At 44.5% G+C, this 14744-nt stretch overlaps 1 protein-coding gene across 1 annotated transcript in view; it reads right to left on the bottom strand.

Moving 5' to 3' along the window:
* TBCD (tubulin folding cofactor D) overlaps positions 1 to 14744 on the bottom strand; it is a 202975-nt gene that overhangs the window by 96481 nt on the left and 91750 nt on the right. The window contains exon 16 of the mRNA XM_054978807.1: positions 10705 to 10762. Within this exon, the coding sequence (XP_054834782.1) occupies positions 10705 to 10762 (58 nt within the window). The remainder of the gene's footprint in view (positions 1 to 10704; positions 10763 to 14744) is intronic.

Below are 14744 nucleotides of genomic sequence, written 5' to 3'. Positions count from 1 at the left end.
TTAGTTTTTTTTTAATCACACTAAAATCACATCTGAATAATGTCACTATAATAAGGACTGAGGAAAACAAGGTTGCACCTACCTGTAACTGTCATTCATCTAGGTCTTTGTGCAGGCACACTTTGGGTGGAGGGCTGCACTTGAGCAGACCAGCCACTTGGAACAGGACTTTTCCCAGCTTAAAGGCTATTAAGGGGAGGCGACCTCCTCCGCAACCACTCCAAGCTGGTTTTTCCCGCTGAAGCAGTCACATGGTTGGGGAGGTCGCCCCTTTTTTCTCCCAGTTCTCCTGTGCCGCTGCAATCTCCCCAAGACTGTCAGAGAGTTCATAGCGAGGCAGGAGGGGGGTAATGTGTGCCTGCACAAAGACCTAGATGAACAACAGTTACAGGTAGGTGCAACCCTGTTTTCATCTACGGTCTTTGGTGCAGTCCCACATTGGGAGAATAGCAAGCTACTCACCCAGTGGTGGGAAGAAACTGTCAGATAAAGAGAGATTGTAGGACTGCCTGTCCTGCTGCAGCTTCTTTCCTGGAGTTGACATCCATAGCATAGTGTTTCATGAAGGTCTCTCCAGACAACCATGTAGCAGCACGACAGATGTCAGCAATAGGAATTCCTCTCAGGAAAGCAGTCGACACTGCCTGGGCCCTTGGTTGAATGGGCCCGAAGAACAAAGTGGCAAGGGATGTTGGCCACTTTCTAACAACGTTTAATTGTTGACATAGCCCATCTAGAGATCATCTGAGATGATGCAGCCTTGCCTTTATTAGGACCTGAATGACAGACGAAGAATGTTGAATCCTTAAGGAAAGATTGAGTCCTATCCTTGTAAAATAGCCCTTCTAGTGTCCATTGCATGCCGTGTTCATTCCTGGGGTGTGGTATGGTCAGGGAAAAATACTGGCAGAGTTTAACTTGTGACACATGGAATCTAGAAACTACTTTAGATAAAAATTGTAGGCTAGTATGCATTACTGCCCTATCTGGATAAATCTATAGGAAAGGAGGGTCTACGCTCCCCAACTCTCCTGGCTGATGTAATCGCTAGTAGAAATGCCATCTTCACAGACAGAAGGGGCAGAGGACAAGTTGCCATATGTTCAAATAGTTTCGGCATCAATTTAGCCAAGACTAATGATAAAGACCACTGGGGGACCAAGGGGCCCTTGGAGGGTATAGATTGTATAAGCTCTTCAGAAACAGCTTCGATAAATAGTGTGAAAAACTGTTTTTCCATCAATGCCTTTATGAAACGCCAATATGGCCACTAAATAATAACATAACAATAATAACATTTGATTTATATACCGCCCTTCAGGACAACTTAATGCCCACTCAGAGCGGTTTACAAAGTATGCCATTATTATCCCCACAACAAAACACCCTGTGAGGTGGGTGGGGCTGAGAGAGCTCCGGAGAACTGTGGCTAGCCCAAGGTCACCCAGCTGGCTTCAAGTGGAGGAGCCGGGAATCAAACCCGGCTCTCCAGATTAGAGTCCCACGTTCCTAACCACTACACCAAACTGAATTTTTACTGACAAAGACGCCTGACCTGATGACTGTAGGGATACCAAATAGTCATAGATGTTAGACAGGGGGGGCATATTTCTGGACTTACTGTCCTAGCTTTTGCCCACAGAACAAATCTGTTCCACTTATAGACATATGATTTCCTCGTGGATAACCGTCGAGCACTGAGTAGAACATTTGCCATTTCCCTCGAAAGCTGCATATCTTCTACCCTAGGAACCACACAGTTAGGTGCAGTTTGTTCAAATCGTGCACCCATAGGTGAGCAAGTCCAGAGCCACTGGCAGGTGAACATAACACCCATTGGCCATCTGTTTCAGTATATGGAACCAGGGCTGCCATGGCCAAAACGGTATGCAAGTAGTCTGGTTCGCCTGTACCTTGCAAATCACCTTGGGAATGAGCAGAATGGGAGGGAACACATAAAACAGCCCTCCTGTCCATTCGATTTGAAAAGCATCTCCCAGGGAATTCCTGTCTCTCCCCCCTCCCCCCCCCGAGCAAAACCTGGGGGCCTTTGTGTTATGCTGTGTTGCAAACAGATTGAACCCCCACTGAAGAAAAACTTGGCGTACATATCTGTCTGTCAAAACCCACTCATGATGTGACTTTCCCACTCTGCTGATGAAGTCTGCTCTTATGTTGTCGACTCCTGCAATATGCAAGGCTGAAAGCGTAATGCCATGGGCAATGGCCCAGTCCCATAGACGAATAGCTTCTTCGCAAAGTTTCCTTGAGGCAGTTCCACCTTGCTTGTTTATATAATATACTCTGGTTGTTTTGTCCAATAGGACTTGAACCTTCTTGCCCTCTGAGAATGAGTTAAGAGTATAGTAAACTGCTTGCAATACTAAGAAATTAATATGCTTCCTTTTCTCAGACTCAGACCAAACCCCATTTACTGACAAATCTTCCCAGTGGCCTCCCCATCCTTCTAGGGAGGCATCTGTGGTAATGGTGGTTTCATAACCATATATACCAAAATCTACTCCTCTAGACAAGTTATCACAGTCTAACCACTACACTAAGGATTGCACGACTTTCCTAGGAATTGAGAATTTGGTAAGGGGAGTTGAACCTCTGGGTGGAACTGTCTAATAAACTGCAGTTGTAGGGTCCGCATTTTTAAGAGTGCCAAAGGAACCACCGCAGTAGTAGAAGCCATCAACCCCACTAAGACCTGTATGGACTGTGCAGACTGGAACCTATTGGTTTGAAAACACTGGACAAGACTGGAAAGCAGGTAAGTCTATCAGAAGGTAAATACGCATTGTTAGATAGGGAATCTAGCGCTGCCCCTATAAACCTCACAGTACGTTTAGGTACCAGCTCAGATTTCTTTTTATTGACTATCAGCCCTAAGGACTCGCATGTGTTTAGGGTAACATTTGTGAGTTCCTCCAACTCCCCTGGTGAACTAGCAGTAATTAGCCAGTCATCAAGGTAGGGGTAAATAGAACGTCCTAATCATCTTACATGAGCAACAACCACTGCTACGCACTTCGAAAATACGCAAGGTGCTGCAGCCAGGCCAAATAGGAGTGCTAAGTATTGGACAACTTCCCCTTTGAACACAAACCGTAGATATTTCCTGTGCTTTTGGGTGTATTGAGGTGTGGAAATATGCATCCTGCAGATCTAAGACCGCAAACCAAGTATCGGACAAAACCATGTTTATAACCCATGGAAGTGTCACCATTCTAAACTTTGAGACTTTCAAATGGGCATTTAAACTCCTGAGGTCTAATATAGGTCATTTTACTCCATCCTTCTTGTTTACTAGAAAGAAATAGGAAAAGAAACCAAAGGGTGTCTCTGAATCAGGGATCCTTTGGAGGGTTCCTTTATGTAATAAGGTAGGAATCTCCTCCGGTAATTCAGGTAAAGTATTGTTAGGTGCCCATGATGGCAAAGTAGTAGGAGGCAAGGAACAGGATTCTAACCTGTAACCTATTTTAATTATTGACAACGCCCAACCAACAGACATGATGTCCTGCCATGCCTGGAGAACTTAAACAGCCTGTCTTCAAATGGGGTTGAAGCCAGTGGTTCCTGCACCTTTAGTCAGAACTGGCTCTTTTGATTATGCTCTTGCTCTTTATTAGCTTGGCTTTGGTGCAAAGCCTTGGGATGCCCAGACTGCTTCCTTCTTGACTGATTTTGGCTCATATATGGCACTCTATATGGATACTGTGGATTATATAGTTGGAACCGGTAAGAGCAGAAATCATGCCTCTGGTTGTAATTTTGCTTTCCTGAACGCCTAAACATCAGACTTCTGGCTACTGCTGGTAAGACCCCATAGGATCTGGCTGTTTGTCTGTCTTTTTTTCTTTTTAGACAGGTATTCATCGGTCTTTTCAGTGAAGAGGGAAGCACTATCAAACGGCATATCCTCAATCTTTGCTTTCATCTCAAGAGGTAAGGCCGTCGACCTAAGCCAGGCATATCTATGTAGCACTACAGCAGAGCTGAGACCTCTTCCAGAAGCATCCAGGATGTGCCTGCTGAAAACTGATCTGCTGCTTGGACAGTACTAGAGCCTCATCATAAATAAGCTTAGAGAAGGATCTCTTTTCCTCTGGCAAATTCTCCATGAAAGCAGCCATCTTTTGCCATAAAAAGATTTGGTAACCACTCATTATGGCGAGATAGTTTGCTATCTTGATCGTCAGGGCCAATCATGAGTAGAGCTTTCCGCCTACTGCATCAAGCTTTCTTCCTTCCTTATCAGCAGGTGTTGCCATATTGCCCTGCCTGTGCTTGAAGCTCGTCAGCGATCATTGAGGAAGCTGGAGGGTGTGTGAACAGGTAAGGGCATTTATCCTGTTTAACTTTATACAGGGTCTCCATCTTCCTTGCAGTTGCAGAGGTCGAAGCAGGTTTCTGGAACAAACAGCCCATAATGTCCACAAAGCCTTCGTTCATAGGGAAAGCTACTGTGTCAGGTGTGTCAGATATATTTTAGGATGCTATCCCTCAGCTTCTGCTACACCATTGAAACATCAATATTCAGCAATGTAGCCATACACAGCTTCTGCTCAGAGTACAGCTTAAAATCTATATTGGAGGAGTTCCATTCCGAGTCCCCCACAATCTCCTCTGGTGACGAATCCGAGGTGCCCGTCAGGCTCCGTTCCAACCCTTCCACCTCCAGCTCAGACCCTGACTCTGATCTCTGCTCCAAAGTGATGGTGTGCAACTGAGTATACCAATTCAGTTCCAAATGGCGGGAGGGCTTCATCAGAACCGTCTGTTCCGAGGCCGATGATGCACATGGGAAAGGCGGATACATGTCCCAATCATAATGATATCCAGTTGGTAGGTAAGGCGGGCACCAGGGTGGGCATTGGTGAGCCTGCCCCACTTGGTTCCAAGGTGGGTAGCCCTGACGTTGGGAGCCGAGCTCCATGTCTTTCCCAGGTGAAGGGGACCACAAACTCGATCTCTGATGAGGAGTGAGTGGTTTCTCCACGAATTATTCTGGTGCAGATTCCGAAACGGATTTTGCATGGCTCCGAGACTTGTACTGTGACTTCTGTAAATGTTTAGTTTTATCCTTGCTCTTCTTTGGCTGTGGGTCCAAAGAAGTGCCTTCTGGTCCTGTCAGCGCTGGGGATCCAGATGCACTTTCCATGGCCCTATGGGGGCTCTCCTCGATCAGGGCAATACTCGCAACAGACTGGACTGATGCGGAAGTTCCTTGAGACCGGGACCACTTTCGCTGCTGACCTCGAGGTCAAACAGTCAGGTACAACAGGATCTCTGGTCTCTGATCCAACGTTGATGCTGAGTCCCATGCCAGCTCCGAAACGGCTCAAATCGTGTGCTCTACTGGGACAGATATCTTCACTACTGGGCTACTGGTGCTCAACACTGCCTTCCCACACAGCATTGCTTTCAGTCAGGAGGCATAATCTCCTCTTGCCTTGGGGGTGAAATGCTGATAATGCTTGCACCTCTCCACGATGTGGCCTTCTCCTAGACATGCTAGGCATAGTGAATGCCCATCTGTTTTGGCTATCTTCGTGCTGCACTGTACACACTTCTTAAAGAGCAATTTGTCTGCCATTTCAAATTTTGGGGGATTGGGAAAAGCAAAAAAAAACAAAAAACACTCACTACTCTCACGATCCCCACAACCGCTTAGAACAATAAACACAATTTTTTTAAAAAAAGATACCGAAAAGCTTTCTATAACTACTTCTACTAAGTATAATCTAACTAACAACTATTTACAACTATTAAGCAGAACATGACGATAGAGGCTGAGAAAGCTGTCAAGCTGTCCATTTTTTCTGCAGCGGCAAGAAACAAACTGGGGGAAGAAGGGGGAGACCTCCCCGACCACATGACTGCTTTGGTGGGAAAAATTAGCTCGGAGCAGTGGGGGGGGAGGTTGCCCCCCTTAATAGCCTTTAAGCTGGGTAAAGTCCTGTTCCAAGTGGCTGGCCTGCACAAGCACAGCGCCCCCCCCCATGTGGGACTGCACCAAAGATCGTAGATGAAAATATCATTCTTCTAACAAATCTCTTCCTACAATGGAGTTGCAAACATGGCAGTTCATGTATCATTTTCAGTTGCTCAGCTGAATGAGTACAATTCCCAGAGACATCAAAAGAAAGAAGACTACATAGGAGTTCAGTGTATTTTTTATTTTATAATACAGCATGTCAATCATTTCAAATTAACATGCCTTAAATTATGCTCTTCAATTTGTTCTAAGCTTTGAAAATAACCATTTGGGGGAAAATGAATTCAGCAGGCATGTAAAACAATTCCAATATGTTGATTAAATTTGAATGAAACTATGCCTTTGTTGGGAAGGGGAGGGAGGGAAGAGCATTAGTTACTAAATTAATCTCTCTTTTTGGTGTTGAGTCATGTTAAATCTGCCTTAGCTTGAAATGCTGGTAGATATCCAAAATGCTGGTGGCTACTTATTTCTGCATATTATCTCCTGTTATGTCATGGGAAAATACAACATTCACTTTAAAATAATGAAATAAATTAACCATTTCAGTTAATAATTCCTGATTTAGTTATTTAATCTTTACTAATATGAAGGACAGTTTTATTTTCCAAATTGATTGCACTGTATATGGGCATCATAATGTGTTTTTCAAAAAGTGTAGCTTCTGCGTTCTTGAGAAAAAATTGAGCGCCTGTTACAAGCACTGGTTTCTCTACCATGAAAAGTAGTACAACATATAACGCAGCCCTATTTCACTGTGGGCTTGCAGTAACCAGCAGATGGACAGAGTAAAAGAGCGGGGAACCTAGTTCTATGGGGAGGTCAAGTCCCTTTCTCCTCACAACAGTACACTATAGTGATAATGCAAGTTGCTTCTGAAACTGGGGTCAGCTTCAAACACATTTTTCAGTGCAGTATGAGATGTACAGTAATCAGAGGAAGAGCTCGTGCACATTTTAAAAGGTTCTTTGCACCCCAGCCAGGATCAGGAACAACCACAGTCATAAACAGCAGACTGTTCCATAGCATGGCTATAGTTGGATGCCACACAGAAAGTTAAACATCAACATTTTAAGTAACATATAAAAATAAATGAGAACAGGTAAATGGGTAGAGAAAACTCAAACAGCATGCTTCCACTAGCAGGGAAGAACTACATTTTAACTGCTGCTTTTGGTCTTTGTATGAGTGTCATAGCTTGATTTTAATTCTTATAATGACGTGTTTTTGTTTAGCTTTAACTGTTTTTTAGGATCATTTTAATTGGCAAGCCACCGTGGTGGCCATGGTGAGAGTAGAAAGGCAGGATGTAAATTTTGTAAATAACGCAGTAAGTTTATCATATGTTTCCTTTAATATTAGCTAAGCAAAAAAGTGCTCTTGGCTACATACAAAAAGACTTACAATTCACAGCGGCAGTGGGACCTGTACCTAGCCAGGTCCACCCAGAGGTGGGGTGGAGGGCCAGGGCCACAGGTCAGCTGGGCGGCACGAGCTAGCCTAGTGGCTTCCATGGGCAGCAGAGCAGGCAGCTGGCCTAGGGATCAGTTGAATGGTGAGCTTGCCCCCCCTCTCTTCGTGCCGGGCGGGGGTCGGGGCCATGGCACAACTGGGAGCTGGGCCATGGCTCTGCCTCCTTCCCCAGCTGATCAATCAGGGAACTGGTCAGCCTTCCTCTCCAGCCTCCCTGCGATCCCGTTGCCCAGTTGGGCGTGAGGGAGGGTGCCATGCTCGGCCCTGCTGCTCTGTGTTGCCCCATGCCAGGCCCAGCTGCCCTGCACTCCACTCACCCAGACGGGATGTGGGGGAGGGGGCTATGCCAGGCCAGCCACCCTGTGCTGCCCCATGCCAGGCCCAGGCACCCTGTGTTCCCCTCACCCAAATGGGGTACAGAGGAGGCGCCATGCCAAGCACAGCCACCTTGCGCTGCCCAATGCCAGGCCCAGTCACCCTGAGCTCCTCCCACCCAGACAAGGTGCGGGGGAAGGGTCCAGGCCAGGCCAGACCGCCATGCGCTCCCCCCACCCAGACAGGTGTGGGGAGTGGGCCATGCCAGGCCTGGCCTCCCCTGTGCTGCCCCATGTCAGGCCCAGCCACCCTGCACTCCCTCCACCCTGATGGGGTGCAGGGGAGGGGGCTCAGATCTGGGCCCTGTGGAGAGGGCAATGCCCGCATGGTCGCCTTGTCCTCCCCTCCACCCCGATTGGGCACTGCAGAGGGAGCAATGCCCAGCCAGCCTGCCCTGCCCATTCTAGTGCCCGTTGCATTTTTTTTTCACAACTGGCTTTGCTGCTAGTGAAAACAATAACCTCTCTAACAAGGTAGTTACAAGGAAAACAAAAGATAAAGACTGTGTTCAGATAAAAAGACTTACACAAGTTCTGTATGAACTCTTAATTTATTCCATGTAATTAAGCATTTTGAAGAGACACTGATACAAATCCTCACTGTAGCAATTAATGTCCAGTTAACACAGGCTTCCCACTAAGCTGTTGCAGTTACCAATATTTTCCAATTCCTTTGTTGCACTAAGGAGTTTCAGCAGGGTGGGACATGAAGACTGTATGCAGTTCTAGCCTGCAGCTATGATACAACACAGCCCATCATGGAAGTATCAGTATGACTAGAACACCAAAGACTGTGATTTCTTCAAATAAGACCTCCCTGTTCTCAAGCTATACAGCCTAAAGGAGTATGCAGCTATGATTCTCTGCTCTTTTGCATATATCATTAAGACAGTCACACTCCAAAGGCAGGGAAGTAGAGTAGCAGCCAAGTTAAGGTTGACAGGCAGAAAAAAGAGAGATATCTCACTGCCCTCTGAGAACAGAAAAGATATAATGGATTTATAGAGCAATTCATGCTGCGGCTCAAAGTCTGGAGTTATCTACAACTATGTCCCTGTCTTTGCTACTGGGCACATGAGGTTTACTCTCCCCCCCCCCCTCCTCGCACCACTGACTGCTCCAACTCCTCCGCCCCTTTAATTTCCACAAAGAGTTTCCCATAATGGCCTTCCCTTTACACATTCAAGGAGGTGTGTTCATGGTGGGACTAATGTTGTCAGTCTTTATGATGCCGTAAAACTTCCATTTTATTTAGCTGCAAGATATAACAAAGTTCCAATGGCACCTTACAGACTAATGACATGCATTTCAAGATTAACTTTCATGAGTCACAGTGCACCTCTTCAGATATGTTGCCAATAGTTGAAACAGACTGACACAGCCACCCCTCTGCAACCCTCAGCCCCCTCCCACTCACACATTCTGCTGGCTGCTCTGTGCTGTTTGCACAAGGGTGGGCTAGAGGGTGGTCAGAGGGGGGAAATGTATGTTCTGGGATGTCTCTGGGTCTCACACTCCTCCGGAGCACTGCTGACATCTGATAAGTATGCAAGATTGTGGGAATGGGCATGTGGGTGTCTCAGGATAGGAGGGCTCAGAGGTGCAAGGGAGCCGATGGCAGCAATGGGACCTCTGAGCTCACCGCAGAGCGGCTGTGTAAGCCAAAATGATGGATGTCTATGGCAGCTTATCTGGTGAGCCATTCCATCCCCCCTTTCTTTCTATGAGGGGGCAAAACATCAGCTGTGCACCTCTTGCCTGCCTCAGGCCTCTCCTCATAAGCCTGGTCGCTGCCTTGTGTTTTGCTGCCATTTGGATCATTGCCAGGGAAACACATTTGTCTTCTGGTCACCATCCCCAGCCCCCTGCAACTTGGGCCCATGTGTCCCATCTGCTATGTAAGGGCTCTTCCCCAGTCAACTACAAGTGCGGGAGAGGATGTGAAAGACTGCTAAGGACATTGTCATATAATCCCCTTTTGTTGCCTCAGTGCCTACTGACCCCTCCCTGGCAAATGACAAATCAGCTACAGGTTGGGACTGAGGCACTTGTCTGTGGGGCAGCCTGAGGTCCATTGGCCCTAAGGCTCTTCTCACTCCTGCCATGTGCCTCTGGTGGAGTTGCACTGTTGCTGAGTCTTTCCCTCCCTGTCTGGAGGGGCAGCAGGCATGGTGTTAAGGGACCATGGACAAATCGGCAGCTGCTGCTTGGGTATCCCTGCGTATGCCACTCAGAGTGATGTCATTAGGCAGTGTTGCATGATTGGTGGGTGTTTCTGGTATTGCTAGGGACTTCGGCACACTCACTATGTGGACTGGGCCTAGCTGAGGAGCATGTATTGTTCTTTGCTTCATAAAATGTCCATAGTGAATAGACCAGCATTGCTATTGTAACATCGGCCCTCAGGATTGTGCTGCTCATTATATTAAAACCTCTAGCAAATTTAGTTGCACTTTAAAAAAAATTCCCATCTTTAAAAGCAATTTATCAAATAGAAAACACTGCCCAGGAACTCCATTGGCCATATTACTCTAGGCTCTTACAAATATCACAAGCTTTAAAAAAATTATGTTCTCCTATGTGCTATTTGTGATTCATGTTGTCTAATGTCAGTCTTAGAATTGCTTATGTTCTGTTTCAGCATTTCTTCAACTCTGTATTGGATTCTTGCTAATACTATGTCTTTGTAAACTTGTATTTATTTACCCTATGGCATTGTTTATGAAAATGTCCTTGATACTGACTGTACTAATTTCACACTGTGTAATCCACCTTAAGTCCTAGTGAGAAAGGCAGACTATAAATGACATAAATTAAATAAAATAATAAAACTGTAAAATTGCATCTTACCGAGGCAGCTCTTCTGCAATTAATATCACGGTCAAATACTGCTGCTATCACCAGGGCACTAAAGACAGAAAATACATAGCATTAAAAAGCACAATATGAAAGTTTGACAAATGACAAAATGTTAAGATTTAGAAGAACTTTTGAAAATTCATGACGCGCAAAATAAAGTGCCCCAATAATATCCTGTAACAGCAGAAGGGAATTATGAGCATTTTAAAAGTTAGGCTATGGTTATATTTTCTGCATTCCATGGACACCAAAGGGATTTATATATGACAGAGGCTCAATTATAAATATGAACCCCTATATTCACTTCAAGGCACACTGTATAAGCAACAAGGACACAGGCTGCCAGTTAAAGGAACTGTCCCAATGCTTCAGTGTTCTAAACGCACTGTTCTATTGCTTCAAGTAAGGCACAATGTTCGTACTAATTATCAGTGTGTTTCTCAGATGTTTGTACGAATGACCATAATTTGAATTTATCACAAGGCACATTCTACTAATTTGTACAGCATTTTGTTACAACTCTGGCAAGCAAATGTCCTTTGCCTAGGGTAGGAAGAGACCTCTTTTGTACTGAATTAAAGGGGGTGAGGTTAAATAGGAAGAAATGGCAGGCAGTAGCATTGCTAGAGGCCTCAAATGTGCCATGCTGACTCTTATTAGAATTACCTCTTTGGGACTTGCTTCAGAAGGTGTTTGTTTCTTTGTTTTCGTTTATGCCATTACTGGATTTGTTCTACACTCAGAATTATTATTTATTTGACAATGCTGAGAAAGATCAATCACCGTTACAGAGTTACAGTATACCACAAATTCTACATTTTTTTTAAAAACAAGCACTTGTACACAGCTCTCTCTGTCCTAAACCAGTGCCTGGAAGCCATGGTCAAGAAGAAGAGGGAAAACATGCTAAAACTGAATTCAGACAAGATGAAGATACCACCAGTAGGGAGCTCAGTAGGGTTGGAAGAGACTAATTTACATAAGATTACTGGGATTTCTGTACTTTACTTTCAGCTATTGTTTCTTCCCTTCTAGACTTGTCTGATCTTGCTACAATGAACCATGCTATCAATAACCTACAGACCACCAGATTACAGTAATGACTGCATATGGGATCATCTCTGAAGCCAACTTGGAAGCTTCAGTAGCTGCTGCCTGACCTTTGTCAGATGCTGGGTATCATGATTCATGACCAAATTCAACCAGTTTTATGGGACTACCAATCTGATTTCAATTTAAGGTTCTGGTAGACCTTCATGACCTGGGAACTATATATGATCCCTTCCTGTTAGAATCCACATGCCAATGTGGAGAGGATCACCAAACTGCTGACACTGCCTTCTGACAATTAAAGGAGGAGGACTGAGGCAGAGAACAAGGCTTTGTTAGTAGCTGCAGATACTTCATAGAACCAAATACCAACAAAGGAAAGCAAACTCTTTTGAGTTTTTTTAATAGAAGTTGTAAGGCCTGTATCTTTCAATAGTTTTTAATTATTATCTGGGTGGTATAATACTGTTATGACAGGCTTCTGAAAGAATTTTATACTGGGATACTTTAAAACGGGTTAGAACAGATAGAAGAAAATACTACTTTACACAAAGGGTGATAAACACATGGAATTCGTTGCCACAGGAGGTGGTGGCAGCTACAAGCATTGCCAGCTTCAAGAGGGGACTGGACAAATATATGGAGCAGAGGTCCATCAGTGGCTATTAGCCACAGGAGATAGATGGTATTCTCTTTGTGGGGAGGTGGTGCTCTGTTGTCTTGGTGCTGGAAGGAAGGCAGTGGGAGGGCTTCTGGTGTCCTGGCCTCACTGACAGTCCTTTAGATGGCACTGGATTTCTAGCCACTGTGTGTGACAGAATGTTGGACTGGATGGGCCACTGGCCTGATCCAACATGGCTTTGCTTATGTTCTTATGTTCTTATGTTCTTAAAACATAAATTATTGTGCTTTGAATCTAAGGTGAATGCCCATATGTACATTGTTGTTTCATTGTCACGTGCCTGAATTGTTTGTTAGTCTCCTTGAACATGGCAAAGGCAGACCGTAAGTTTCATAAATAAATACCAACTAAATATAAAGCAGGACTGGCAAGAGCAGGAGAGTAAGCATTAACTACTGTAAAAAAAATACTCTTGGGAATCCTTTATACTGAAAAAGATTAGGTAAAGATGCAACCTAGGTTATCAGATTATTTGTTTCTTAACAAGGTAATGCAGGAAATATCTCTTTCCCAGAAGTTTTTTCTAATGGCATCTAGTCATGGAAATAGGCCACCTAAATCAGAAGCAATGCCAAAGCTTCAGCACACAAGTCATTATGAAAAGCTTCACTTGAAAAGGAGTTTTATCCATTAATTTCCCTGTCCTCCTTCTAACAGGCTACGGGTGGCATATACTGAGTTTCCCTTTATTTTATTCCCACAACTCCATGTGGTAAATTAGGATGAAAGAGAGGCAACTGACTCAAGGTCATTCAATGAGCTTCATAGCAGAGCCAGGATTTGAACCAGCATCCCCACCCCACCCCGGGACAGTCTAGCTACGACACTCTAACCATTACATAGACAGTGGTTCTTGTAAAAAAACAAGACAAAAAGTTAAGGAGTGCAAATGTTGCCCAATATGCAACAGACAGAAATTGCTCTTCTGAATAAAGTAGTCAGGGTACAAACATATTCTTCATGTAGAAATTATTCTCAGCGTTTCATCAGAGCACAAGATGTAGCTCTGAGCAATATTCATATTTCCTGATTCTGCAGGCTAATCTTACCCTAGAGCTATGTGGCTCTATTTACATGAGAGCCACACCTCTATTCTTTTCTCACCACGCAATACTCCAGGGAAGACTAAACTGCCTGCACTCCCACACTGACATCCATTTATTCTGAGTCAAAAAACAGTGCTGTGCTGAAACGCAGGTAAAAAAGGAGTTTTCCGAGTCTTAACAAAAGCATGCGTCACTTTCTCATTTTTTGTCACCCATCATTTCCCACAGCAGTAGCAAAGCAGTAAAATTAATAACGCAATTCAACGAAGCAGGACTTCTTAGCAAATAGTAACCAAAGCTGTCTTTAAGATAAAACAGATGAAAATTCATTCACACTAGCTTCCTGTACTTGAGCTGTCACAAGACTGAACTGATTTGTGAAACTTGAATTTCACTCGCAGGCACGGAAGAACATGAATTACTGCGGCACAGTTGCACTCTTCTAATACAGACCACTTTAAGAAAGATATTTTAAAATTCTATTGAAATAAGCAACAACATCCTAAAGAACACTACAGTATTTTCTGTATAAAAATAAAATATTCAGGAAGAAAGCATGCTCCTCTTACAAAGAACGCTGGGACTTCACAGATTTTTCAGTGATGTAGACTGGTTTTGTTTGGACTTGTATTTGGAAAGATTTAGAATTATGTTCCCAGTACAACTGGGCTGAAGAACAAACAAACAAACAAAAACACAAAGCCCAATTAAGTTTGTTAAACCCCTAAAATAAAATAGGGGAAACACAAAAGACTATTTAGAGAAAGATTTTACAATTCACAGCCAACCCCAACCCAGCCAAGGACGACAGGTTTTAGAGGGCTTCGGGCAATATGATTTCTGGTGCTCCAATTCCAGTAAGTGTGCTGCTGCCAAAGCAATGGCAGCTCCTTCTGTCTTCCCATATCCACTCCTCATTCACACAGGGGCAAGCAGAGGCTATGTGGTTTCAGTTGTTATCCACTGCTGGTGGTGCACCCAGAGTTTTTTTCCCCTCATTTGTAGAAGAAAGAAAAAGATGCAGGGTGAATTCCCTCACCCACGTTAAAGCTTGGAAGGCTCAACATCCTCTCCTGCGCTACAGATGGAATGAGTTAATGAAACCAGAACACACTCACTTGTGTTCAACCCCCACCCCCCGCATCTTCACCAGATTGGGGCGGGGGTCAGTCCCAAAGGTTCTCAAATGCCATCCTGCCTTACGAGGAACAACAGACATTTCCAGCACACTCTACATTAGAATTATGATTCTA

Source organism: Eublepharis macularius, chromosome 4, assembly GCF_028583425.1.
Source record: "Eublepharis macularius isolate TG4126 chromosome 4, MPM_Emac_v1.0, whole genome shotgun sequence".
NCBI classification, from domain to species: domain Eukaryota; kingdom Metazoa; phylum Chordata; class Lepidosauria; order Squamata; family Eublepharidae; genus Eublepharis; species Eublepharis macularius.
The sequence above is the reverse complement of the archived record's forward strand: the minus strand, read 5'-3'. Positions and strand labels throughout refer to the sequence as shown.